Source organism: Bos mutus, chromosome 18 (genome assembly GCF_027580195.1).
Source record: "Bos mutus isolate GX-2022 chromosome 18, NWIPB_WYAK_1.1, whole genome shotgun sequence".
In the NCBI taxonomy this organism is placed as follows: Eukaryota; Metazoa; Chordata; class Mammalia; order Artiodactyla; family Bovidae; genus Bos; species Bos mutus.
The window spans coordinates 36,712,508-36,739,575 of record NC_091634.1 but is presented as its reverse complement, the minus strand read 5'-3'; the positions used below and the strand labels follow the sequence as shown (position 1 = coordinate 36,739,575).

General features: G+C 53.1%; 2 protein-coding genes across 7 annotated transcripts; one reads left to right on the top strand and one right to left on the bottom strand.

Annotated features, from left to right (window-relative positions):
* Window positions 1–373: 373 nt before the first annotated feature.
* On the bottom strand, window positions 374–10,542 carry ZNF319 (zinc finger protein 319). 3 transcript variants are annotated; one of them, XM_070388349.1, is made up of 3 exons: window positions 10,255–10,542; window positions 6,264–8,231; window positions 374–6,036 (listed from the first exon to the last, which is right to left on the bottom strand). In XM_070388349.1, exons 2-3 carry the CDS (start codon window positions 8,001–8,003, stop codon window positions 6,022–6,024), a joined length of 1,755 nt encoding a protein of 584 aa, XP_070244450.1. In that variant the 5' UTR covers window positions 8,004–8,231; window positions 10,255–10,542; the 3' UTR covers window positions 374–6,021. The 3 variants fall into 3 exon arrangements, with proteins under 3 accessions (XP_070244450.1, XP_070244448.1, XP_070244449.1); XM_070388347.1 differs by having other exon boundaries at window positions 374–8,231; XM_070388348.1 differs by lacking the exon at window positions 10,255–10,542 and adding an exon at window positions 9,328–10,192 and having other exon boundaries at window positions 374–8,231.
* Window positions 10,543–10,826: 284 nt separating this feature from the next.
* USB1 (U6 snRNA biogenesis phosphodiesterase 1) lies at window positions 10,827–26,591 on the top strand. Of its 4 annotated transcripts, none has more exons than XM_070388353.1 (7): window positions 10,827–11,180; window positions 12,837–13,003; window positions 15,012–15,195; window positions 20,564–20,617; window positions 23,005–23,110; window positions 24,352–24,435; window positions 25,490–26,591. In XM_070388353.1, the coding sequence occupies exons 2-7, from the start codon at window positions 12,892–12,894 to the stop codon at window positions 25,592–25,594; spliced, it is 645 nt and encodes a 214-aa protein (XP_070244454.1). In that variant the 5' UTR covers window positions 10,827–11,180; window positions 12,837–12,891; the 3' UTR covers window positions 25,595–26,591. The 4 variants fall into 4 exon arrangements, with proteins under 4 accessions (XP_070244454.1, XP_005899960.2, XP_070244452.1 ...); XM_005899898.3 differs by lacking the exon at window positions 10,827–11,180 and adding an exon at window positions 11,274–11,454; XM_070388351.1 differs by lacking the exon at window positions 10,827–11,180 and adding an exon at window positions 11,274–11,454 and having other exon boundaries at window positions 24,681–26,591.
* The last annotated feature ends 477 nt before the right edge of the window (window positions 26,592–27,068 follow it).

The window sequence follows — 27,068 nt, the reverse complement described above, 5'->3', positions numbered from 1 at the left end:
TTACATCCTCCTCATCACCTGCAGGTTGAAAAATCCCAAGAGATGGAGAGAGGCCACTGAGCCTGAGCCATTGCCTCTATCTCTGCCTTTAAGTCCCCTCAGTCCCAGGGGGCTCTTTGCTCCTCATAGAGAGATTACTTTAGAAATCCTCCCTGTGGCCATTGACTTGGGGACAGCCCAGCTTCCATGGTCTCACCTCTAGGCCTTTCTGGCCTGACCCCAAGCCACAACCCAGGCCCTGGGCCTCAATGCACTACCCAGCCCAAACCCCATCACCAGTCTCCTTGCTGTTCCAAACACTCAGACTCTTGCCTGCCTCCTAACCCTTGGTCAAAGCCTTCCTTCCACGTGAAATGCTTTCGCCATCTCTTCCTACCCAAATCTCATCCTTTCTTCCAGGCAGGCCTCTCCCCAGTCTTCCCTTCTGCCCAGTTCTTCCCCAAGATTATGAGGACAGGAATCGTAGCCTCTGGCCCACAGTAGGCTCTTGGGAAATACTGTATTTGCTGGCCGCCTCTCATCTATCCAGTAGGATCCAGGACTCAGGAAGGGGGCCTGGGGCCTCCCAGAACCAACACAAGACCTGGATGAAATGAAACAACTCCTACAAAGTAATAGTTGTGTTTATTACAGAGTAACACACAGACACATCCTCTCACCCTGGGCCTGGCAATGGGGAGGATCGGGGATGGAAGAAGGGTCCTGGTTGAGGGAGGGTGGTGGGAGGGTCAAGGAGGACTCTTGCAGGCAGTATTTTGTACTGTATTCCAGCAGCTTTGATATTTTTGACCCTATCTTTTGATATACATGAAAACCTCAAAACTCTCTCATCCTAAGTCCTACCTTCGTGCCCAGTTGCACCAGCTCAGGGCCTGGCAAACAGCAGGTGTTCAGTGATGCTTACAGATGAACAAAGGCAGGAACGCAGACCCAGAATGGGGATGGACACGCACGCAGAGTGAAGAGGGAGATCCCACAAGCCCTGGCCCACCCCCACCCCTCCCCTCGACCTCCTTTTCAAGGCCCTGTGAGGAGGACTGGACATTCCTGCCAGAATCTTTGTAGATCTACGAAAATCAATAGCGGCCAAGGCTTTTCCTAGAGGCATGACCTTCAAGGAACAAAGAAAGCACCGGCTTGAGGATGGGATGTGGAGCTTATCACAGGCGAGTCTGGGCCAGGCAATTAGGCCCCAGGCAACTCTCCAAGGTTTGAGCAGTTTGTGGTCCTCGGCTAGGGCCTGCTCTGGAGAAGGGATGAAGTTGGGGGCTGGGAGGTCAGGCAAAGGCTCTCTATGGAGCTGTCTCTGCACAGATGGGAAGATGCAGAACGGTGGCTCCAATCCCTCAAGGAGTTGAGAGCAGGCCAGAGGGCTGGCGACACCACGCTCCCCACCTCCACTGCTGGTTGAAGAGCTCTCCTGCTCCCCTGGCCAGCCCGGGTGCCAGCACCAGTCCCGGCCATTGTTCCCAGCTTCCTGGCCAGCAAAGAGTAGGTTGGAACCAGAGCCCCGAGCTCCAGTGGCTGGAGGTGGAGACCTGTGAGGTTCAGAGCCTAGGACGGTCCTGCCCAACTGCCTATCCCCTGCCTGGCCCACCTGGCCCGCCCCCACAATTCCAGGCGTCTCTCATCACAAACTATCTGACTTTGGGAAGCCTCTGGACTTCTCAAGGGTCAACACAAAGCAGATCCTCAGGTCTGCCCGGCCCGTCTCATGGAGATGATATGAGGCTCCAACCAACTGGTAGATAGGAAAGTGACGGTGGGTTGGGGGGGTGGCGGGGAAAGGTAAAGAGAACCCTGACACTCGGATGGGAGAGCGAGGCTGGCTCCCTTCTGCCTCAGACCTCCCAGTCCTCTGCTTTCCTGAGTGACTGCTACATGTCCAATACTCCACATGGGTCATTTCATGGGACCCTCATCCTAAGCCCAGAAGAGAGTGTTACTGGCTCCATTTCACAGACGAGGAATAAGGCCCATAAAGATTCAAAGACCTTCCAAAACCTTTGGTGCTTATGAGTGGCAGAGGCAGGACTCCAGTCGGGCTTGACTGTGGTGCTCTTAACCACAAGAGCACAGCAGGGCCACAACGGTTCATGGGCACAGGCTCCACTCCTGGACAGCAGGGTCCCCTCCCACTGCCCCGCTGAGGGGCTGAGCACAGAGCCGGCCACACAAAGTCAGCAAGATGGTGGGCTCCCTGGGAAAGTTGTCTCTGATGATCCAGCCTGCCCTGGCAATGACTTTGAGGACCCAAGAGAATGTACACCCACCCAAGCCACGCAGGGGGAATTATTAACTCCAAAGTGTGAAATTTATGTTAGTGTTTCTTTTTGGCTGAGCCTCGAAGCAAGCAGGATCCTCGACCAGGGATCAAACCCACAACCCCTGCTGCCAGCGTAAGTGCAACAAACTACTGGACTACCAGGGAAGTCCCTATGTTAGCCTCTCCCTCTCAGTCCTCTGGCTCTCATCCAGATGTCACCCCTCACCCCAAGGGACCACCCTGTCCCTGTGCTGTCAGTGGTTGGGGCAGAGAGAACGATAAGCCTCTGACTTTGGGAAGACTAGAGAAGATAGTGTCTGGGACTTCCCTGGTGGTCCGGTGGCTAAGACTCTGCACTCCCAGTGCAGGGGGTCCAGGGTTCAATCCCTGGCCGGGGAACTACATGCCACATGCCACGACTAAGATCCAGCAAAGTCAAATAAAACAAATAAATGTATTTTTTAAGAAAGAAGAAGACAGTGCTAGTTTGTACCCCTAGCCATAATGTTGGACATTCGCCCATGAAAATTCCATGCTCTAAGGATGGAGTTATGGAGCACAGGAAACCGGGGTTCCCGGTAGGTAGGTGGGAGTGGTTATCTGTGCGTGGTCAGGTACAGTGAAAGGCCACTGCTTAAGCCAGTTTATGCTGTTTCTGACACAAACCAAGAGACCAGAATGAGGCAGGTGGAGACCAGACTGAGGCAGGTGGAGACCAGACTGGAGGTCCGGAGAGGCAGGGAGGGGAAAGGGGGCCACAGGTCGATCCTATCACCTTCCCAGATTCAGGTCTCTTAGGAGCCTCAGAGATCGGAGTCAACACCTCCACTTCAGATGGAACTGAGGTCCTGAGAGGAGCAGAGCCTGCCTGGGACCACCTGCAATCAGAGCTCTAAGACCTGAACCCCCAGGCCAGGGCTCCATTTACTGCCCTGGTTTTGGCCCAAGTTGGAGCCCAGAGGCTGAGGGCCAGGTGGGAGCCCCACTGCTTTGTGAGAGATGGAGTGGGAAAAGAAGAAAGAAAAAGTCATTGCAGTCTATGTTAGATCTGCCAGGGCTCCTCCTGCCCCTGGCACACACAGACCATCGTCTGTCCAGGAAGGGCGACCTGAAGCTATAAAGCACCAAACACATGCCAGTGCTTTCTAGGAGTTTCTGCAAGGTGGGTGGGCTTTGCCTAAGGTCATTCAGCTAGAAAGGAAGCCAGAATTCGAGCCTAGCAGACGCACAAGGGACCCTGGGCATCATTGCTGAGAGGCAGATGCCTGCAGGAAGGAACCACCCAACTTCTCAAGGGCAGGTCCCCCATGGCCACACATGGAGAGAAGCATGGTGTCCTGGTCACATCTGGGGTCCTCCAGCCTCTCCACTAAGCCTTCTGCAGCATTTTGAGTCCCCTGCAGCGGGGGCAGCTTCTGGTCCTCTTTCTACCCTCATCTCCATCCCACCTTCAGGGCAGGGATCCCTGCTGACCACACTCCACTAGCTCTCAGACCCCAGGCAGAGGTAGTTGCTTCTCCCCACCTCCACCCTTGCCTGTGAGAAGCAGAAGGAGCCCAAGTTGCAGTTGGCTCCCTGGGGGACACAGGGATGGGGGCAGAAGAGGGGTTCAGATAGGCTGAGATGGAAGTGGCTGGGTTGGACATGCGAAAGGATCACCCTGTGACATGGTGAGTGGAAATGAAGCCAGAACAGGCCATCCTTGGGGGTGGGGCCCACAGGCTGCTCCAGGAAGGCCCTGGTTTTCCACTGGAGCCAAGCAAGCTCTCCTGCTTACCAGGCTCAGGCCCCAGCTTCTGACCATCTATGAGCTGCTGGTCCCTCAGTCCAGCTCCCTCTACAGTGGCTGCAGCAAAACCCCATAGAGGTCAAGAGGTTGCAGCCTGAGGGTTCCAGCATCGTCACAACATCCCCCCTGGGGAAGCTCCATATGCAACTCCACTTAACTCTCACAAGAACCAAACAAGGCAAGTGTTAATCTCCGTATTTTATAGACGAGGCAACTGAGGGCTTGACCGAAGTCACATGACCAGAGTGTTCCAGACTCAGGATTGGAACCCAGCTTTAGATCCCAGTCCCCAGCCTGGCCCCCCTAGCCTGCACACCACCCCCTCTCCACGGCTCAACATCCGTCTGTGGAAGAATGACCAGAAGAAGCTGTGCTTTGGTCTGTGAAGGTCAATGTCTTTACTTCTAAAGCATACATTGGACTCACTATATATTAACATCAAAAAGGGCTATCTAAAATGGAGTCTTTCTTTTTAAAAACTCAAATCCTCACATTTTTAGATAAGATCCAAAATGACATGAAATTAAACTATACAATGTTATGAACAGTATAACAACTGCTTTTAGAAAGCAAAATGAAAGGAAAAAAAAAGAAAATGAGCACTTGGGACTGTTGTCAGCCTGGGTTCCATGTCTTTTGAGGCATTGTGACTAAAGCCAGCACCGAGGGGAAGGACTGCCCCTCTCTGCAGGCACAGGAAGGGAATCCAGTCAGAGGAGGTGGATGTGGGCTTTTCAGACTTCGGAAGGTGACAGTGGGACAAGGCGGGTCTCCCTGCTCCTCTGGGATTTGGGGGTGGGCACTGATTAAAGTCTCCTTTTACCACAAGCTTGGAGGTGGGTAGGGAGAGGGCGGGGGCAGAGCTGGGTTCAGAAGAATCATTTTGACAGTCAACGTCTTCTGGCCTTCTTGAGAAGAGCCCCAGCCATCAAGTGGTAACAGCTGACTCCATCTACCTGCTGGTTTCCTTAACAACACTCTTCCCCTGCCCACTCCCTATCCAGGACACCCAAGGCTCCATGAGCCCTGTGGGTAGCCAGAGACCTAGGGGTACCCTAAAAGGACCCGAGGGAGAACACTCTGGTCTTGGAAATAGCTGGATGTTGTCCAGAGCATCTTGGCAGCACAAGACCCCTGGAGTACAGGCCAGCAGCCAGACTGATGGGGGAGGGGGCCCAGGGGCTGGGAGGGCACTGTGGGGTCAGAGGCATTCCCACCCTCTTTTTACCTCTTCTGCTCCGGGCACCCAGGCATGGTCTTGGCCCTGAGGCAGGGCTGGGGTGAGCTGATTAGGGCCACACCCTTGAGGCTTTGGTTCACACGATTTGATTTGAGTGAGGGAGTGACACTTGTTCCCATCCACTAGGAAGATGAAGGGCTTGGCCCTTCCTCCTCCTGGGCACCAGGGGGTCTAACAGTCCCCTTCTTTCACATCAGCAGTTCTGTCTGGCTGAGGGCACGTTCCCCACCTGCGCTTGGAACTCTGTGGCAAAGGTGGGAGGGGCGCTTCCAAAATGCTGGGATGAGCCCTCCGTGCAAAGGCTGCCTTTCCTCCTTTCCCTGGGGACAGCACTGTTTCTGACTGAGCCTGTTGTGGAAGAACTTCCCTGCCTCCTCCCTTCTGGCTGGGCCAATTGCTCTCCAAGAGACCCGGCCCACAGGTGTGCAGCACTCCTGTGTGTCTCGCCTGTCAGAACCCTGGGGGGCGGGTTGCCCCTGGCTGAAGTTGCTTCCTGGCCCCAGGATTCCCTCCTGGAGTTAGCCTTCCCCCTCAAACAGCAACCTGAAGGGGGCCACCCTGCACCCAGGCCCTCCCGTGACCCTTCTCTTTCCTAACCTATCTGTTTTCTCTAGTGAGGCTGAAACGTTTGGGAAGGTTGGGCTAGCACCACCCCCTCCTTGGGGTGGAGAGAGGCCAGTTCGACTTCCAGCCTGGTTCCATTGAGAAAAGGGAGGCTGAGGTCTCTCAAGAGAGCGAATCCTGTAAGGGGAAAGAGGTTTGCAGGATCAAGACCAGCCACAGCCATCTGCCCCCCACAACCCCACCTCCTCCAGGCCGGTACCAGGGGTGCCTGGCACCTACACCCTCCACCTGCCCGGGTGCCCTTTCATCCTCACACCCAGGGCCAGGTCCGGGGATGGGCGCAAGGAGGCCGGGCCGGGCCGTGCCGGGGCCGCAGCGGGGACTCAGGGCAGGCAGGCAGCTACCTGGTAGGCGCCCTCGGCCGCAGCGGCTGCGGCGCTGTGCTGCGCGCTGTGCTCCTGCAGCAGGGCCACGTCCAGGAAACGCTCACCGCACCACACACACTTGAACTGCTGCTCACGGGCGTGCACGCCCTGGTGCTTGTTGAGGTGCTCGCGCTGCTTGAAGGCTTTGTCGCAGTTGGGGCACTTGTAGGGCTTCTCGCCCGTGTGCACCCTCCGGTGCCGCTGCAGGTCGGAGGCGTACTTGAAGCGCTTGTCGCAGTCCGGGCACTTGAGCGGCTTCTCGCGGGCCGGGTCGCAGCGGTGCTGCACGAACTCGGAGGACGAGAAGAAGCGGCGCTCACACAGGGTGCAGCGCAGGGGCTTCTCGGCCGCCGAGCAGTGGGCCAGCTGGTGCTTCTGCAGGGCCGAGGCCCGCTTGTAGGCCTTGTGGCACACTGGGCACTTGAAAGGCCGCTCGGCAGCACCCGGCAGGCACTTATGCCGCAGCAGCTCGGCCGACTGGTCGAAGCCCTTCTGGCACACGGGGCACTTGAAGAGGGTCTCGAGGGTGTGCACATGCTGGTGGTAGAGCAGGTGGCTGGGCTGCCCGAAGCCCTTCTCACACAGGCCGCACTTGAAGGGCTCCTCGGCCTTGTGCGTGCGCCGGTGCCGCATGAGCGCGTACTGCTGCTTGAAGCCCATCGGGCACAGGTCGCACTTGAAGGGCCGCTCGGCGCTGTGCGTGCGCTCGTGCTGCCGCAGGTCCGACGGCCGCTTGAAGGCCTTCTGGCACTCACCGCAGCGGAAGGGCCGCTCCCCGCTCGGCGTGCATGGGTGCTGCAGCAGCTCCGACGACTCCTTGAAGTGCAGCTCACACACGTTGCAGCGGAACAGGTGGTGCTCGCCCGAATGCGCGTACATGTGGCGCACCAGGTGCGAGCGGTGCTTGAAGGTCTTCTCGCACACCGCGCACTTGTACGGCCGCTCCGAGCTGTGCGTGCGCTTGTGATGCACCAGGTGCGACGACTGACTGAAGCTCTTGTCGCACAGCGTGCACTTGTAGGGCTTCTCGCCCGTGTGGATGCGCTCGTGCCGCGAGAGCTCCGACAGGTGCTTGAAGGGCTTCTGGCAGATGGGGCAGCTGTAGGGCTTGTCGGCCGACTCCGCCGGGGCTACGGCAGGCGGAGGCGGGGGTGCCGGGGGCAGGGAGGGGGCGGCGGTGGCCTCGGGCTCGGCCGCCTCGGCGGGCTTGTAGGTCTTCTCGCAGATGGAACATTTCACAAGGCCGCCGGTGCCGCTGTGGGCGCTGTGGTGCTGCGCCAGCGACGTGAGCAGTGAGAAGCCCATCTTGCAGACGCCGCAGACGAAAGGTTTCTGCTCGGCCTGCACGCACTGGTGCTCCAGCAGGTCGGTAGCCTGGTGGAAGATTTTAAGACACTGCGTGCACTGGAATGAGCGATCATGGCCCGCCAGGCACTGGTGCTCATGTGGGCTGGACAGGTGCGCCAGGTCATGACCACACACGCCACACTTGGGGCCCGGCTCCCCCGCGGCCTGCAGGGGCACGTGCTGCGGGGGCTGCAGGCCGGGCTCAGGCTGCAGGAGGATGCCATAGACCGCGCAGCCCAGGGGGTTCTCAGCCGTGCCTGGGGGCAGCGTGTGCTCCGCCAGAGCCGGCGGGGGTTCAGCATGGTGCTGCGGCTGTGGGGGCTGAGGCTGCTGCGGCTGCGTCTGCGGCGGCTGCTGCCAGCTCTCCGACATGCTTGGGAAGATGAAACAGGGTTTGGAGAGTAATGGCTTCAGTTTCCCTGCTTAAGGTGACCCACACCAAAGAGAGAAGCTGCCCAGGATCAGGGATGGATGAGGACCTCGGACAAGGCACGGAGCGGGACTGGTCAGGCGGTCCAAGTCATTCACCAAGACAGACTACAAGGCTGTGCCTACAGGACTGGGGTCTTCGGGCAGGGTGCCAGGAGTGGCAGGGAGGCTCTGCAGAGAAGAAAGAAATTGTGAGCTTGAGGCAGGGACACACAGCTGTTCCCGGGGCCTCTCCCTGATCTGCCTGCACTCACCACATTGACATTAAACACATCAGGGAAGTGAAGGGGGCTCTGGGCTGGGAGATCTTCACTTTCTGGCAGCGCAACTCCTCCAGTAAAGGGGATGGTGGCTGTCTCCAGGCCCACCCATCCTCAGTTCCCCATCCCTTGGCCAGGCATCCCAGTCTCCCAGCTTACTGCCAACCCATTTCCATTAGCTGTCTCACAAGTGACAGTCTGGGGTGATCTGCCCACAATACAAAGAAGTCGCAAGTTCTGTTCATGCTCCCAGGAAAGAAGGAGGGAAAGACTGACCGGTGAGGGCCTTGGTGCACAAAACAAGAATTTTAAAAACATAACCTTTTTTTATGTGTGTGCAAAACACTTCTTATTTGGAAGCCTAATACAGAAGACAGATAAAAGCATAGAGGCTCCGGTTGAGGCCTCCCTGTAGACCTGCCAGCTCCTCTCCTGTCGCTGCCCTGAATTTCGACCCAGGACACAACTGCTCATAAGAACAGACTGTAGAGCTAAAGGGCCAGACCTCCCAGATCTGAAGGCCCCTCAGTCAACCGATATTTAAAACACCTGCATGGAATGGAGGCCCATCTCAGAAAACTTCTCCTGTGAGGGGCTGGCCCATACCTCTCTCAATTGTCCCCAGGTCCTCCCCCTTGACTGTGTGCCTATTCTCTCTTCATTCAATAAGGGGGATGGTTTTGCAGGGACCTGAGCCAATGCCTGATAAGGATGAGATCCACAGACCCACACAGCCTTGATGGCTACTCCGCAGAAGTTCCCCAGGCTAGTCATCTCCCAGAGCACCAAAAAAAAAAAAAAAAAGCCTAAATCCTCTTAATATGATAGTGTCAAGGCCTGCAGGAAATGTAAGCAATTTTGAGTTTGCCTCTGCAATGTGGGATGTAGCATGCTAACCATCCCTGTCACCTTTCCGGAGACAACCCTGTTTCCTTGCTCCAAGTCTGTAACACTGGATAATCCATGGAAGGTAAAGACCACCCAGCCCAGGCAAATCTCTAACTCACCACTTTGTGGCAGCATAAGGTAATGACAGCGAGAGGGAGGAACTTTTAGAATCAGATGCAACCCGCTTTCAGGTTCCCAGCTCCTCCGCTTCTAACATTGAAAAGTTTCTAAGTTTTCTCCCGATGAAAAGAGAAGGAAGGGGATGCCTTCACAAGCCAGCCGGGCTTCTAACTGTTCTGCTAAAGAAACGTAAGAGTCAGGCTAAAAACTGTCAGCCTCAGCATCTTTCCGGGAAGGGAAGAAGTGAAGAAGCCGCTGCTCCGAGTGGAGGCAGCAGGTTGCATGAGCCAGCAGGTACCGAAGCCTCCCCAGGAAAGAGGGAAGCAGGACTACTCTGAGCCAGGTCTAGGTCAGACTGCGCCAACCCAACTGTTTTTTGTTTTTGTTTTTTTTCTCCTGGCATGAATGGCTGCCAGACCCAGGGTCCCCAGCGCCTGGCCCCCAGGTCCGCTGACCATTCCGGCCCCCCCTCCAGGAAGGTGCGGTCAGGAGGCCTCTGATCACCCAGCAAAGAGGATGAGAGACTAGGGTTAGGGAGGCAAGGGGAGGCCCCCACCTGCGCCCCACCCCAGCCCTTCCTCTTCCTTGGGAAACCAACCGAATGAAAGCCGATCACCTCCCCGCCGGCACTGCCCGCCGGCCCAGCTGGGCTGCCTCCTGTCAGCCCTCGCCGGGAAATGGCCAGGACGCTGCGGCCCCGGCGCCGGACCTGCGGGCGAGTGGGCCCGAGAAAGGGCCCAGGGCTGCAGGCCGGGCCCGGGAGGTAGCTGCGTGTCGAGGTCGGCCTGGGCCGCCCAAGAGCTCAGGAGGCCGCCGGGTCGGGCCGGAGGTGGGGTTGGAGGGGGTACTGCCGGACCAGCTGGGGAAGGGGTGCGGCGGGCGCGGGAGTGGCCCCCAGACGCGGCCCCGGGCGCCCCGCCGCTCACCTGCTCCGGGCCGCCCGCGGGGTCAGGCGCGGGGCGAGTGGCGACTGGCTGCTCTCTCAGCCGCCCCTTTATTCCGACTCCATCCGCGGCAGCGCGGCCTACGCGCGCTGCCAATCCCCGGCCTCGCGTAGCGGCGGCTGCCGGCCCGGGGGCGGGGAACGGGCTAGCGGCGGCCGGAATCGAGGAAGCGACGTGCGCGGCCGGGATAGCGGGGCCGGGGCGGAGGAGCGCTGGGAGGGCGGGCGGACGGAACGATGGCCTTGCAGAGACCGGCGGACAGGCGGGCGGCGCGGGGGCCAGGGAGGCGGGGCCGGGGGAGGAGCGGCAGCCCGGGCGGCGGCGGCTGCGGGAGGAGCGGGCGGCACGGAGCGAGGCCGCCCCCTGCCGGGGACCCCGCGGCCGGGCCGGGTCGGACAGCCGGACGCGCTGGGTGGCTCTCCGGTCGCTCGGCCGGCACGTCTCAGCTGACCCAGGAAGGGCGCTCTGCTTCCGACCACCCTACTCGGCCTTAGGCGAGCGAGTTCCCAGGGCCCGGCCCACGGCCCGACCCCTGAGCCTGAGAGGAGAGCCCTCCTAGACCCTCTGATCTTCTGAAACGGACCCGCCTCTGACTCTTCAGCTCGCTCTTAGGGAAGGGGGCCCCCCGGAGCTCGGACTTTGGGCGGGGCTTGGGGAAGGGGCCCCGGGACCTCTGACCCCAGTCCGGACGGCTAGGGCAAGGATCTCCGCTGGGTCTAGTGCTCTGACCTCTGACCCAGAGACCATCGGCTGCCGGGAGGTCCCGAGTTGCTGCAGACTGAGCAGCGGACAGAGAGAGAGGTCAGGACCCAGAGCGATCTCTGAAATGGGCACACGGAGGATGGCCGTGCCAGGAGGCTCCAAGGGAGCGGTCAAAGCGAGGCGAGCGGGCACGCAGCGTGGTCTGGGTGGGTACAATCTTTGCTCCTGTCCTGCCGGGCCCCGCCCCCGCACCCCGCCCCGAGGCGGTGCTAATTTGTGCCCCGCCCCCGGGAGAGCACTTCCGGCACAGAGGAATTCCGGGTGGGGTGAGATTGCCTGCCGGCTGTCTGTGCGGTCTTGAAGGTGGGTGCGGGGGTGCCTCATGAGTGCGGCGCCCCTCGTGGGCTACAGCAGCAGCGGCTCCGAAGATGAGGCCGAGGCCGGGGCCCGGGTTCGGCCGGGGGCTGAAGGCCGCAGTCGGTGAGGAGCGAGGAAGTCTTTCTGGGGAAGGGTGATTGGAGAGGGTCCGGGGCTGCTCGCGAGGGAAAGAAAAGGGGCACGGGGTGGGGGCAAGGAGGACCAGACAGAGCCTCGGTGTGCCCCCACCTGGCTGGGTCAAGGTTAGGAGGCAGGAAACGGGGTGGGTTTGGGTCCAGCCTCGGGCGCCGGCCCACTCTGTCTCCTGGTACGCACCACTGTACCACCATAGGTCTGTTTCCTCATTTGGAAAGTGTTTCTTTAATCTAATAAATATTCATGAAGTACTCGCTCTGCGCCAGGCTGGGAACTGGGGACTCAGCAGTGAGCAAAGTAGGAAGTCTCCTACTTTGTGGAGGAGCTTCGGTTGTTAATTGCCAGGCCTGGTACCTGCTGAGTGCTTTTCAAGCAGCACTTTCGTTCATCCCACTTTATGGATGAGGAAACGGGAGGTCCACAGAGAGCATATTACTTGCCTAAGACCACAGAGCTAGGAAGTGTCACTCTGGCTCAGGCCTGTCCAGTTCAGTTCAGTTCACTTGCTCACTTGCTCAGTCGTGTCCGACTCTTTGCAACCCCATGAATCGCAGCACGCCAGGCCTCCCTATCCATCACCAACTCTCGGGATTTACCCAAACTCATATCTGTTGAGTCGGTGATGCCATCCAGCCATCTCATCCTCTGTCGTCCCCTTCTCCTCCTGCCCCCAATCCCTCCACATATCGCTACGTGCTCCTTTGTTTCCCATGGGGACCAGGTTCCTAGAAAGTCTGCTTCCAGGAGTTGTTCACTGAGTCGTGTCCCATGCTTTACAACCCCATGGACTGCAGCACCCCAGGCTTCCCTGTCCTTCACTATCTCCCCAAGCTCGCTCAAACTCATGTCCATTGAGTCGGTGATGCCATCCAACCAACTCATCCTCGGTCATCCCCTTCTCCTCCCACCCTCAATCTTTCCCAGCATCAGGGTCTTTTTCACTGAATCAGCTCTTCACATCAGGTGGCCATAGTATTGGAACTTTAGCTTCAGCATTAGTCCTTCCAATGAATATTCAGGGTTGATTTCCTTTAGGATTGGCTGGTTTTATCTCCTTGCAGTCCAGGAGACTTTCAGGAGTCTTCTCCAGCACCACAGTTTAAAAGCATCAATTCTTCGGCACTCAGCCTTCTTTAATGTCCGACTCTCACATCTGTACATGACTACTGGAAAAATCTGGGAGACACCAATGAAAGAGTGTTGGGGAAAGAGCTTTGTGGTTATCTAATGGCACTTGGTGAGAAATAGACATGCAGAGTCACCCTGTACAAGGGTTACAACTTTCCTCATGTGTACAGACAGAGAAAGTAGGAAGCTAACTGGGCTTATTTTCTTCTTTCATCTTGCAGGGGCCAGAGCCCCCTTCCCGGCCAGAGGTTGCCAGTACCCGACAGTGTGCTGCACATGTTCCCCAGCACTGAGGAGGGGCCTGTGGATGATAGTGCAAAACACGGGGGCCGGGTGCGCACCTTTCCCCATGAGCGTGGCAACTGGGCCACCCACGTCTACGTACCTTGTAAGTAATGCCTGAGAGACATGTGGCTGACACTGACAAGGTGCCTCTTATGGGAGGAAGCTGGCCCCAACCAGGAGGAAGCCAGAAACCTCAAGTTCTGACACTGGTAGTGAGAAAGAGATCAACTCAGCAGAGAGAGGGCAAGCTCTGGCTTCAAGTCCCACCCTACCCTAACCCTGATGAGTGAGTGGCAGGCAGAAAAAGCCCAGGCTTCAGAGTCTGACCTCACTCCACTACCCACTACTCTGGGTGCCCTTAGTTAAGTTGCTAGACTTCTCAGATGCTTATTTCCCCAGCTTTTTTCAGTGTTGTGCCAATATATATATTTTATTTGTTAGAAAAGATGAGGGCATGCAGTTCTTCCTGAGCTTTCTCCATATGACACTACACGTTGGACAGCCTTCCTCTCATTACAGAAGGCAAGCTCATGATTATGGCTCCACAGTAACCCATCCTTGTGGAGAAGGCAATGGCACCCCACTCCAGTACTCTTGCCTGGCAAATCCCATGGACGGAGGAGCCTGGTAGGCTGCAGTCCACAGGGTTGCTAAGAGTCGGACACGACTGAGCGACTTCACTTTCACTTTTCACTTTAATGCATTGGAAAGGGAAATGGCAACCCACTCCAGTGTTCTTGCCTGGAGAGTCCCAGGGACAGGGGAGCCTGGTGGGCTGCCGTCTATGGGGTCGTACAGAGTCGGACACGACTGAAGTGACTTAGCAGGTAGCAGTGGTCTTGAAAGTGGGGTATGTGCCCTGAGGGAGAGATCAAGGTGACCTCTTAGAAAGAAAAGCATTAAGACTTTTTAATGTATTTCTCTTTATCTCATCTTTTTAAGTTTCTACTCTTCAGAGTGTACATTTTATAACATAATTTTGCAGTGGAGCGCATGTTTGTAATTTATTAATAAATGTACATTGACTGTAGGTATGTGTGCAAGCTCGTTTGACTAATGGCACGTGTGATCACAGTAGTTTGGATATCCCTGCTTTAGATGTGGACTTTGAGGACGCCTGCTTTCTCTGTCACATATTTCTCTTTTTACTCAAATTCTTTTCAAAAAGCATATGTATGTATATGTATCAGTTCAGTTCAGTTGCTCAGTCGTGTCCACCACTTTGCAACCCCATGGACTGCAGCACACCAGGCCTCCCTGTCCATCGCCAGCTCCTGGAGCTTACTCCATTGAGTCAATGATGCCATCCAACCATCTCATCTTCTTTTGTCCCTTTCTCCTCCTGCCTTCAATCTCTGCCAGCATCAGGGTCTTTTCAAATGAGTCAGTTCTTTGCAACAGGTAGCCAAAGTATTGGAGTTTCAGCTTCCGCATCAGTCCTTCCAATGAATATTCAGGGTTGATTTCCTTTAGGATGAACTGGTTGGATGTCCTTGCAGTCCAGGAGACTCTCAAGAGTCTTCTCCAACACCACAGTTCAAAAGCATCAGTTCTTCGGCACTCAGCTTTCTTTATAGTCCAAGTCTCACATCCATACATGACTACTGGAAAAACCATAGCTTTGACTAGACGGACCTTTGTTGGCAAAGTAATGTTCCTGCTTTTTAGTATGCTGTCTAGGTGGTCGTAACTTTTCTTCCAAGGAACAAGCTATATGTGTATTCTATAACCATAAACACATATTAAAATATGATTAGAATACATAGACATTGGCTGAGCTTCCCAGGTGGCTCAGTGGTAAAGAATCCACCTGCCAGTGCATGAGATGCAGGTTGGATCCCTGGGTCGGGAAGGTCCCCTGGAGAAGGAAATGGCAACCTGCTCCAGTAGTCTTGCCTGGAAAATTCCACGGACAGAGGAGCCTGGCAGGCTACAGTCCATGGAGTTGAAAAGAGTCGGATGCGACTTAGCGACTAAACAACAAGATGCTGGCTGCTCTCAGAGTAACTTTCTCCTAAAACCTAGAGTAACAAAAGCCTTTCTCTGCTCCTGGCCATCATGTGGCCATCCTGCTAAGAGAATGGCCCACCCACTCCACTCTTCCCCTCCAGACGAAGCCCGGGAGGAGTTCCTGGACCTGCTTGACGCACTGCTGTGCCACGCGCAGACATACGTCCCCCGGCTGGTGAGGATGGAAGCCTTCCACCTCAGCCTGTCCCAGAGCGTGGTTCTGCGCCACCACTGGATCCTCCCCTTCGTGCAGGCTCTGAAAGACCGAGTGGCCTCCTTCCAGAGGTGAGTGTCCCATGCTTCTGTCTGCCTCTCCTCTCCTTCCCCTCTAAGTTCCCATGGGGATGGACCTGTGGGATGGTGCTACCCCAGCAAGCAGGCCAGACCTAAAGACTAGCACACTGAGTATCTCCTAGCGCTGTGCCCTGTACATGTCATCCCGTGTGACTTTGATGTATGAAACAGAACCCGTAAGATGTATATAGATAAGAAGAGATTTATTACAGGTGTTGGCTTATGCAGTTATGGAGGCCAAGAAGCCCACTATCTGCCATCTACAAGGAGAGAACCAGAAGAGCTGGTTGTGTAATTCAGTTTGATTTCAAAGTCCTAAAATAACAGGGGACTGGTGATGTAAGTCCTGATATGAGCCTGAAAGCCTGAAAACCAGGAGTGCTGATGTCAGAGGGTAGGAGAAAATGGATGTCTCAACTCATGCAGGGAAGGGGAGTTTGTCCTTCCTCGGCCTTTCTGTTCCGTTCAGGCCCTCAGCACCTTGGATAACACCCACCCGTTGAGGAAGGCCGTTTGCTTTACCCAGTTCATCAGTTCAAATGTTAGTCTTTCCAGAAACACCCTCACAGACAAACCCCAAGATAATGGCTTACCAGCTCTCTGGGCATCCCTTAGATCAGTCAGGTTAACACATAAAATTAACCATCACCAGTCTATCCCTTCTTGACTTGACACTTACATGCATCTTCTTAAACCACACTTAATCTCTAAATTAACACTACAACAAGGCCATAACTCTGCCTAACATAATACAACGTCCATTGTGCTCCTGAAAATGCACTAATCCCTTTCCCAGAAGCGGGGGTAAGGTTCTTGAGCAATGTTTTTGCTCTTCTAATCACCCCTAACTTGAATGCGTGCATGCGTGCTCAGTCATGTCCAACTCTTTGTAACCCTGTGGACTATAGCCTGCCAGGCTCCTCTCTACATGGCATTTCCCGGGCAAGAATACTGGAATGGGTTGCCATTTCCTCCTCCAGGGGATCTTCCCAACCCAGGGATCAAACCCATGTCTCCTGCATTGGCAGGTGGATTATTTTACCCCTGAGCCACCTAGGAAGCCCATAACTTGAATACCAATTAGCAACACTTAAATGCTAAAATAAAGTCATTCCATCTTATGTGATAAGGGAGTAAGAGAAGAAAACAAAGATATTTGCTTAATATATATACAGGCAAATCTTGTTTTTTATGTTTCACCGATACAGCATTTTTTAATAAACTGAAGGTTTGTGGCAACCCTGCATTGAGCAAGTCTGTCAGCATCATGTTCCAGCATTTGCTCTTGTGTTTGTCATATTTCGGTAATTCTTGCAATATTTCAAACTTTCTCATTATCCTTATATTTGTCATAGTGATATTTGACATTATTATTGTAATTGTTTTGGGGTGCCAGGAGCCACACCCATGTAAGAGGGCAGACAATTGATAAATGTGAATGTTCTGACCGCTCCACCGACCAGCCATTCCTCCGCATCTCTCTCCCTCCCCTTAGGCCTCCCTATTCCCTGAGATACAACAGTATTGAAATTAATAACCCTACACTAGCCTCTTAAGTGTTCAAGTGAAAGGAAGGGTCACACGTCTCTCACTTCAAATCAAAAGCCAAAAATGATTAAGTGAGGAAGGCATGTCAAAAGTGGAAGGAAACTGGAAGCTAGGCCTCTTGTCCCTGTTAGCCAAGTTGTGACTGAAAAGGGAAAGTTCTTGAAGGAAATTAGAAGTACTCCTCCAGCGAATGCAGGAATGGTAAAGCAAAAGAGCCTGGAGAAAGTTTTAGTGGTCTGGACAGATGATGAAACCAGTCACAGCATTCCCTTCAGCCAAAGCCTGATTCAGAGCAAGGCCCTAACTCTTCAATTCTGTGAAGGCTGAGAGGGGAGGAATCTGCAGAAAAGTCTGAAGCTGGCAGAGGTCGGTTCATGAAGTTTAATGTAAGAAGCCGCCTCCATAACATGAAAGTGTGAGATGAAGCTGCAAGTACTGATGTAGATGCTGCCGCAAATTACCCAGAAGATCTAGCTAAGATCATTAATGAAGGTGGCCACACCAAGCAACAGATTTTTCAGTGTAGCTGAAACAGCCTTCTATTGGAAGAAGATGCCAGCTAGGATTTTCATAGACTGAAAGGGGGTGTCAGGGCTTAGCTTCACAGCTTCATAGAACAGGCTAATTCTCTCGTTAGGGGCTAATACAGCTGTTGATTTTAAGTTTAACCCAATGCTCATTTGCTATTTCAAAAATCCTAGGGCCCTTAAGAATTATGCTAAATCTACTCTGCTGATGCTCTATTAATGTAACAACAAAGCCTGGATGACAGCACATCTGTTGACAGCTTGGTTTACTGAATATTTCAAGCCCATTGTTGAGACAGCCAGCTCAGAAGAAAGATTCCTATCAAAATATTACTGCTCAGTAACAATGCACCAGGAGACCCAAGAGCTCTGATGGAGATGGACAGATGAGGTCAGTGTCGTTTCTCTGTTGCTAACACAACATCCATTCTGCAGTCCATGGATCAAGGGCTAAATTTCAACCCTCAAGTCTTATTTAAGAAATATGTTTCATTTAGGTTATAGCTGCCAAAGGTAATAATTCTGCTGATGGATCTGGGCAAAGTCAATTGAAAACCTCTGGAAAGGATTCACCATTCTAGATGCCATTAAGAACATTTGTGATTCATAGGAAAAGGTCAAAATACCAACATACACGGGAGTTTGGAAGAAGTTGATTCCAGTCCTCATGGGTGACTTTGAAGAGGGCAAGACTTCAGTGGAGGAAGTAACTGCAGATGTGATGGAAGAAGCAAGACAGCTAGAATTAGAAGTGGAGCCTCATGATGGGAGTGAGTTGCTGCCATCTCATGATAAAACTTTAATGGCTGAGGAGCTTCTTACGGCTGAGCAGAGAACGTGGCTTCTTGAGACGGAATCTACTCCTGGTGAAGATGCTATGAAGATGGTTGAAATGATGACCAAGGATTTAGAATATTACATAAACTTAGTTGATAAAGCAGTGGCAGGGTTTGAGAGGATTGATTCCAATTTTGAAAGAAGCTCTCCTGTGGATAAAGTACCACTAAACAGCATTGCATTGCATGCTACAGAATAATTGTTCATGGAAGGAAAAGAAGGTTGATGGAGCAAACTTCATCGTTTGCCTTATTGTCTTATTCTAAGAAATTGCCTTCACCACCCCAGTCTTCAGCAACCACCACCTTGACCAGTCAGCAGCCATGTACACTGAGCCAGGACCCTCCACTAGCAAAGAGATTATGACTCACTGAATGCGCAAATGATGGTTAGCAGGTTTTAGTAATAAAGTATTTAAAAAATAAAGTATGTAGATTGTTTCTTTAGACATAATGCCTTTGCATGCTTAGTTGACTGCAGTGTAGTATAGACATAACTCTTATATGCACTGAAAAGCCAAAAAATTGTGACTCACTTTATTGCTGCTACTGCTAAGTTGCTTCAGTCGTGACCGACTCTGTGCGACCCCATAGACAGCAGCCCACTAGGCTCCTCTGTCCCTGGGATTCTCCAGGCAAGAGTACTGGAGTGGGTTGCCATTTCCTTCTCCAATGTGTGAAAGTGAAGTTGCTAAGTCGTGCCAGGCTCTTAACGACCCCATGGACTGCAGCCTACCAGGCTCCTCCATCCATGGGATTTTCCAGGCAAGAGTACTGGAGTGGGTGCCATCGCCTTCTCCATACTTTATTGCAGTATTCACTTTATTGCCGTGTTCTAGATCCAAACTCACAGTGTCCCCGAGGTGTCCGGTATTTATACTCACAGATGTATTCATAAAATAAGGAAATTCTCATGATAATTACAGTCCTCATTTCTGTAACTGGTCACGTGGTCACAGCTGATATTTACAGCTACCTTCCACTTCCTAGCTCTCTATTCCCTTTGCCTTTGGCAAGCACCTCAGGTGGTTATGGTTCTTTACCTGGGGTGGTGACCCAAACCTTTATTCCTGAAGGATCAGGGCCATTACTAGTCCTGCCTGGGTTGGTTGGTGTACTTTTCCGCTGGCCTGAGTCAGTGGGCATGGTTAATACTAAAAGATCTAACAGCAGGTCTTCTGTATCCCAGGCACCCTCTGCCTTATCTCCATCATGGAGTTCTAGTCCAGTTTCCCCTTGGTAGTCAGGATCAAGGACCCCAGCCAACACTGGAACTCTTTGTTGATTCAAAGGTACAGGAGCCCAAAGTGGCAAGTCTTTTTTTTTTTTAATATTATTTATTTGGCTGTACCGTGTCTTAGTTGCAGCATGTAGGATTAGTTCCCAACCAGGGATCAAACCCTGGCTCCCTGCATTGGGAGTGTGAAGTCTTAGCCACTGGACCACCAAGGTGGCAAGTCTCAACTTCCAGTTCAATGAAAGCACTATGTCTCCTATGGGAAGTATTCCTCCCTCTGGAACTGAGACCTCTGGGCTACCAGAGCATGAAGTTGTGGGAACAGAAAGTAAACATTTTGCTAATAGATCACTCATATTAGCGGTTCCACTCCCATTTCCACCCCTTGATTCCTGGCCCTGTGAATCCTGGCTATGGGAGAATCAGCACCATATATGTCTGTTGATTCAGAGCAGATACAGATAGCGTGGGTTCTGTTATAGAATAAAGTACATGAAAAGTGTTAATCACTCAGTTGTGGTCGACTCTTTTCAACCCCATGGACTGTAGCCTGCTAGGCTCCTCTGTCCATGGAATTTTCCAGCAAGAATATCAGAGTGGGTTACCATTCCTTTCTCCAGGGGATCTTCCCAATCCAGGAGTCAAAGCCGGGTCTCCCGAGTTGCAGGTGGATTCTTCACCATCTAAGCAACCAGGGAAGCCCAAGAATACTGGAGTGGGTAGCCTATCTCTTCTCCAGGGGATCGTCCCAACCCAGGAATCTAACCCAGGTTTCCCGCATTACAGGCAGCTTCTTTACCATCTGAGCTACGTGGGAAGCCCCCTGTTGTTGCTTAGCCGGGGTCAGAATTGTCTTTTTTTTTAACCTACAAGGAAAAAATTGGCCCTTAAGTCATCTATTAACACCAACCTGATGATGTCTTTCTCAGTTCCCATCAGTAAAGCTGAAATAGTCTCAAATTGCTTATCAAAATCAACTGTTCTTTATAAAGTAAAATTTTTACTAGCATCTGAATGAAGCTCTGGACTCAGCGATTATTTAAGCTCTTGTATTCTAGGATTGAGTTTACCACCTGTATAACAGGGCAACAATACTACACGTGAAATGAGTTAACTATAGTTTCAAAGTGATGTTTCTTTAATATAAACTGTTTTCTCTAAAAATATTTTCCTTATCATTTTTCCTGAAATGTGGTTCTTCTGAATTTCAGATTCTGCTTTACCACCGACCAGGTAAAGATTTACACCAATCAAGAGAAAACCAGGTGGGTCTCCCTGCTCTGCCCCCAGTTGTTCCCAGAAGAGGATTCTTTGCAGTAAAGACTTGAGGAGGCCTTGTCTGTCTCATTTTTTGGTTTGTTTGTGTTTTAACCAGCTCTATGACTACCAAGGCAGTTGTCCCCAAATCTGAACCTTTCATTAAGAAAAATAACTCCGGGAGCATAAGAGGAGGAGCAGAGGTAGAGAATAACATCTTGGTTTAGTGGGGAAAGCCTGAGACAAAAAAACCCTGGGTGCCTGCCCAGCTGTCTCCAATTTAACGTTGAGCTCATACCTTCAACCTCTGTGACCTGCCATTTCCAAGCTGTCACAGGCATGCCCTGACACATCTATCAGTGGGCAGTTGTGAGGCTCAAATGAACTGAACGAGTTTTATAAAAGCATTCAAGGATGAGATGAACAAAAGAAATTGTTATTAACAAGGCTTCAAAGCAAACGTCCTTGTCACATCCACTCACTGAGTTGCCTTCTGCTCTCAGCACCTCTGAGAGGACAGCTCATTCCTTCATTCTGCAAAATTGGTTCAGCACGTCCTGGTGCCAGAGACTTGCTGTACACTGCAGGTCAGCAATGAAAAGGTCAGCACAGTCCTTGCTCTTTGGGGTCTCACGTTCTGCAGGGGGAGATAAACAAGGAAATGAGACTCTTAGAAACTACTGTGATATGAGTCTGGATCATGCAGCCAAGGACGCCCCTAGGAGCTGGCATTTGCCAGTGACCTAAGGATGAAAAGTAATGAGCCTTGGGAAACGCTACTGAGAGAGCCTCCAAGCAGAGGACACAGCCAAGGAGGTGGTCTAAGGAGGAAGGAGCCTGGCTTGTTTGAGGAGGCCAATGAAGCGGAACCCAGGGAGCAAGTGGGAGAGTGGGAGGAGATGAGTCAGTCTGGGTTAGCTCCTACCGGGCCTTCAAGGTCAGGGTCAGGAGTTTTCAGGGTCACGGAAGCCACTGGAGGGATCTGCACAGAGACGTGATCCAACTTACGTTTGTAACTGCCGGTCTGGCCCAATCGTGTCTGTGGCTCCCACATGGAGACAAGATGTAAAGGAGGTTGGATGCAGGGAGAGAGAGAGGAGACAGGTGTCACCATCCAGGTGAGGCGCCGAGGGTGTCCTGACTCAGGGTGATGGCAGTGCAAGGGCCAAGAAGCAGACGTATTCCTGATACGCTGCAGAGAGAATCAACCAGAATCATCAGTGAGTCGGATCTATGCACAGTAAGGGGAAGAACCAAAGTAGATGCCTGGACTTGGGGTTTGAACAGCTGGGTAAATAAATGGTCCCACTTCCCGAGTTTGGAAACACCTGTGGGAGGAAAATCGGTTTTGCTTTGTTCCCAGTAAACGTTGCCACTGATGATATCCCCGGGTACCCATGGGTGGAAGAGGTACATACACAGTCAAGCAGACAGGAGAGGTGCCAGCCAGAGATGGAAATGTGGGAGCCATCGGGCTGTGTGATACTGAAACCAGGGCTGGGGTGGGGGCCAGGGCACACAGAGCACATCAAAGGCCTGAGGGCTGGGCTCTGCAACCCTTGACCATTTAGAGGCTGGAAAGAACAGAGGGCAGCAGAGGAGACTGAACCGGAGGCCAGAGGCAGGGTCACACCAGGACTGTGTAGTGGGTGGTCTCTTGGAGCCAAGAGGAAAAAAATGGGTTTCAGGGAGAGAGGAACCAGCTGTGTCAGACCCTGCTGAGAGGCCAAGGTGAGGCCGGAGAAGTGTCCATCAAGTGCAGTAACCCGGAGGTGGGCGGCAGCTTTGATGCGAGCTGGCTGAAGATGGCGGGGCGGGAGACAGCAGAGGGAGACAGAGCATCTGAACATCAAGTCTAACTGAGGATGGAATGAAGACTGGCTGAGAACTCGGGTTCAAAGGAGGGGTTTTAAGGATGAGAGAGTCCAGTGGTTAAGACACTGAAGTTCCACTGCAGGAGGCACGGGTTTGATCTCCAGTGGGGGGAACTAAGATCCCACATGCTGTGCTGCGGGGCCAAAAATAAATAAGAGAATAAAGATGAGAGTGTGCTACTGGGAGGGAGTCAGTGCCAGAGAGGGAAGCCCTGGAGAAGGACCCACCTGGGAGCGATGATGGTGAGCCTGGCTACAGAAGCATTGGGTCCGTAGACTTGGCAGCGGCAGATGATGATGGTCCTTCAGGGGATCTTAGACCCTAGGGAAAGAGGGGAGGTGTGTGGTTAGAGCTAGGGGAGGATGGGAGAGCCAGCTGGGAGAGCAGGGTAGTGAACTGAGTTCATGACCCAGACCTCCCGGCTTCCTTCTGTTGCATCCTCTGCCCTCCTCACGGCTGGTTTACATTCTCAGCGGCCGTGTCTCACACCAGTGTTGTCTCCACTGCTGTCTCCCCCCAGGACCTTTGTTGGGCTCGAGGTCACCTCAGGGCACGCCCACTTCCTGGACCTGGTTGCAGAGGTAGACAGGGTCATGGAGGAGTTTGACCTCAGCACTTTCTACCAGGTAATCAACGGGCGTCATTTTTCCTCTCCACCAACCCATCTCTAATGGCAATAAATCCAGCTTAAAGAAACCCTTGCAGAGCCCCCCAGAACTTTCCCAGGGGAAGCGTCCATTCGCCTGGCCCTCAGATGACCCACACCCCTGGGGAGTTGAGGGTCTGATGTTGGGTCAGATATTACCCTGCCAAAGTCCAGCATTTCTTACAAATTTTCTGTTATCTCTTCAGTATGCTCGACGAGATCTGTGCCTTTGATTCTGATGTATCCATGCTTATCTTTATATTTTTTAAGAAGTAGCTTTCCCTAGTATTTTTTAGTCACATCGACACTCCAGATAGAGTCAAAGCTTCACATCCCTTCCTGTGCCTTACCCCGTGCCCTCCAGGGGAACTTGAACCTACCCAAGTTGAATGTTATGGCTTTAAAGGGCCGGTGGTTTTGCTTGATATATTCTTTTAAAGTCATGCTGTGATATAGAAGTATGAATTTGAATGGAGATAATTTACAGTTTAATCATAATTTTAGATATTTCAGGTTTTGTTCACCTTAAAAAGTATGTCATCTATTGAAATGTTTCACATCAGAAAACATTAAATCTGGGACATGGGTTCTCTTCCATGTCCCAGATGTAAGGACTCAATGTTATGACATGTAAAGGAGAGCCTCTGAGAACAGGACTGTCTTAGCTCAGGCTGCCATAGCCAGATACCAGAGACTGGATGACTTAAACAATAGAACTTTATTTTCTCGCAATTCTGGAGCCTAGAAGCCTGAAACCAAGGTGCCATCATGGTCAGTTTCTGGTGAGGCCTCTTTTCTTGGCTTATCGATGGCCATCTTCCCATCATGTCCTCATTCGATGGAAAGAGAGAGGGAGGAGCCATCTGCCGCCTCTTATGTGGGCACTAACCCCCTCATGAGGGCTCCACCTTCATGACCTCAGCTAAACCCAGTTATCTCCCAAGGGCCCCTTCTCCAAATACCATCACCTTGGGGATTAAGACTTTAATATATGAATTGGGATGGGGGGGAAGGGAACACACAATTCAGTCCATAGCAAGGACTAGCCCAGGGCTATTGTATCTATCCGTGGAGGCACCTGGGATCAACACCAAGGATCTAGTCTCCGTGGATCAGGTCAGGGATCCAGTAGGGATACTGGGACAACTCTCGTCTCGGAGCTCTTGTGACATCTGCCACGGCATCCAGGTGACCACCTGCCTCCCTGCTGTTCCTCTGCAGGACCCCTCCTTCCACATCAGCCTGGCCTGGTGTGTGGGTGACGCGCGTCTCCAGATGGAAGGGCCGTGCCTGCAGGAACTACAGGTGAATTCCTGGCACGAGAGCCAGGCAGGTGCTGAACTCCGGAAGTAAAGCTGTGGAAGGTGGGGGATGGGAAGGGGGCTGACAAACCCTGAGGATTAGACCCACAAACTGGAATCCCTGGGAGATAACTGGCCTGGCCAGAGAGACCCACACCTCCTGCTCCTCCTCTCAGCGCAGTCTCAGACCAGCGGCAGGACACCACCTGGGAGCTTATTAGCGACACCCACTCTCTCGCCCCAACCCAGACCTAAGGAGTCAGAAGTTAACAAGATGTCTGGGGATTTGTGTGCACGTTAAAACTGGAGACGCCCTGCCGGAGAACACTGATCTCAGAGGACGCTGCCAACTTCCCTTCAAGTCCACAGCCCCTCACCCAGAGGTCAAAGGCTCGGGTGCTCACAGGGGCCCGGCAGGGGCTGGAAATGAGTGAAATGTGCCAGGTGTCCAGAACGTCCATCCTCACAGCCTTTCTCATCTTGTGATAAGTAGGGGGTAACTTTCACTTTCCCGTCAGTGCCCTCAGAGGAGCTGGTACCTCTCGGAAAGGAGACGGTGGGGAGTTGCTGTGTAGGAATGTGGACCTTGTGTTGCAAGCACTTGTTTTTCAAGAAAAGCCAGAAACCTAGATTTTTTTTTTTTTATGTGTAATCACCCTATTTTCAAATGTTGGCCACCAGTATGTATTTTTTAAGAAAATATTGTTTGAGCCAAAGGAAACACATGCAGGCAGGAGACAGCCCCTGGACCATTATCAGGTAGCCACGTCTGTTCTTGGCCTGATCACGCTGGAGGTGGCAAGGAGCTCTGGGCTCCGGCTCCAGCAGACCCAGGTCCCAAGCCTGGTTTTATTGGATTCTATGATCCAGGACTCTGAGCATCCATTTCCTCGTCTGCCAAGGTGGGATGATAGTACTGACCTCACAGAATAGCAGAGCTGATTAGACAAGGTATCCTAACCTGTGAAGGATTTCGGTAGGCTGGCTTTGTTTGCAGTGCCGTCTGGGTCCCTGATTCCTCTTAACGCAACTGTCCTCTCCTGGCTCCTGCTTTTAAGGGAATCGTGGATGAGTTTGAAGACTCCGAGATGCTGCTGCGTGCATACGCTGAGCAGATTCACTGCAAGTCTGGGAACAAATTCTTCTCGATGCCTTTGAAGTGAGCACCAGAGGCCCTCATTGTCTTGGGCCCCTCTGCAGCCAGACAGAGATGGAAGAACCCACTCAGATCGCTGGGGATGCTGCCAGCCCTCCACTGGGGGGCCTGGCCGGAGGAGGCACAGCTGCTCTGGGTGCTCTCCGGGAGCTGGTTCTCTTGGCGCCTTTGAGTTGCAGGTCAGGTACCACTGCATTGTAGTCTTTCCCAGAAATCACCAGTAGAGGGCAGCCTGGGCTTCCTAGTTCTAGGTCTGTGGTGGTTATGCAAAAAAGCAAAACAAAACAAAAGATGGGGGTCACCTGGTGAGCCCACCCGTACTCAGCCAGTACCCCCATGGTAGTCCCGCCAACAAATGGCCCCTCCCCCACACCCCCTTGGGCTGTCTGCATTTGGATGCCATTGGCCCCCAGACAAGGGCTTTTTGAAGCCGTCATGCCCTGTCTCATCTCTGCTCAGGCCTGACAAAGGGTGCTTCCACGGGCCTGTCATGCTCCCTCCTTGAAGCGGTGTCACTTTTATTTATTTATTTTTAGTCTCACCCCCTCCTATGCCAGTGGAGGCCATCTCAGGGCCAAGGCCCAGGGTGCTAATTTGCGGTTTAGCATCAGTTTTCTCCATTCCTTCCTCCCACTCACCCCCAGCCAGGTGCCTGGGAGACTTGAGCAGATGTTTCATCTTGGCCTGACTGGTGGCTTTAAGCCAGGCCTCCAACGCTCTGACCTCTGGCTTCCCATCAGCTTCCCAAAGAAACCAAGAGGCGCCTTCCTGAGGCAGAGCTCTCTTTCTGCCGCCTCCGGCTGCCTGCTGCGGCCTGCGGGCGTTCCGGGGGCACTCAGAGGAAGGGCCAGGGCTTGCACAGGGGTTTTTGTTTTCCTTGAGCCCTCAGCAGAGCCAAGGGCCAGTCCTCTCTCCAGCGGCCACCTGGATTTCTAGTGATGGCGGAAGAGACACTTTTATGTTTTAGTTTTAAATTATGTTCAGCAAATAAAATTAGGATTTTTATTTTGGACTCTGTTTTGGACTGCTTCTGTTCAACCAGGTGCAAAGATGACTTTCCTCTGCCCCCATCTTCTCTAGCCTGCTTCATGGTGGGAATGCACTCTTGGGAGTCTCCCTTATGACCTCTTAAGGTGGCCATGAGAAGCCTTGATGATGCATCAGTACAGGGTGCGGGCACCTGGCCTGCCAGGACTGCTCGCCAGAGCGGGGTACCTGGACCAAGATAGAAGCAGAGACATCTAGACACGAACCTGCTGTGACACTTCCGGAGTCCTTTCTAGAACCCTCTCATCTCTTCCTCCCAGGAACCCCCTGGAGAGTAAACCAGGTAGGAGTGATTATTCTGCTTTTCCAGAAAAGCAGGTTCCATGAATTGTCACATGAGAAGTCAGACAAGGCCCTAACCTTAGTGCTGTCCTTTGCAGCCTGCCAGGCCTGCTCTCCCTGCTCCAGCCCAGACCACCCCCTCTCCCCTGGGA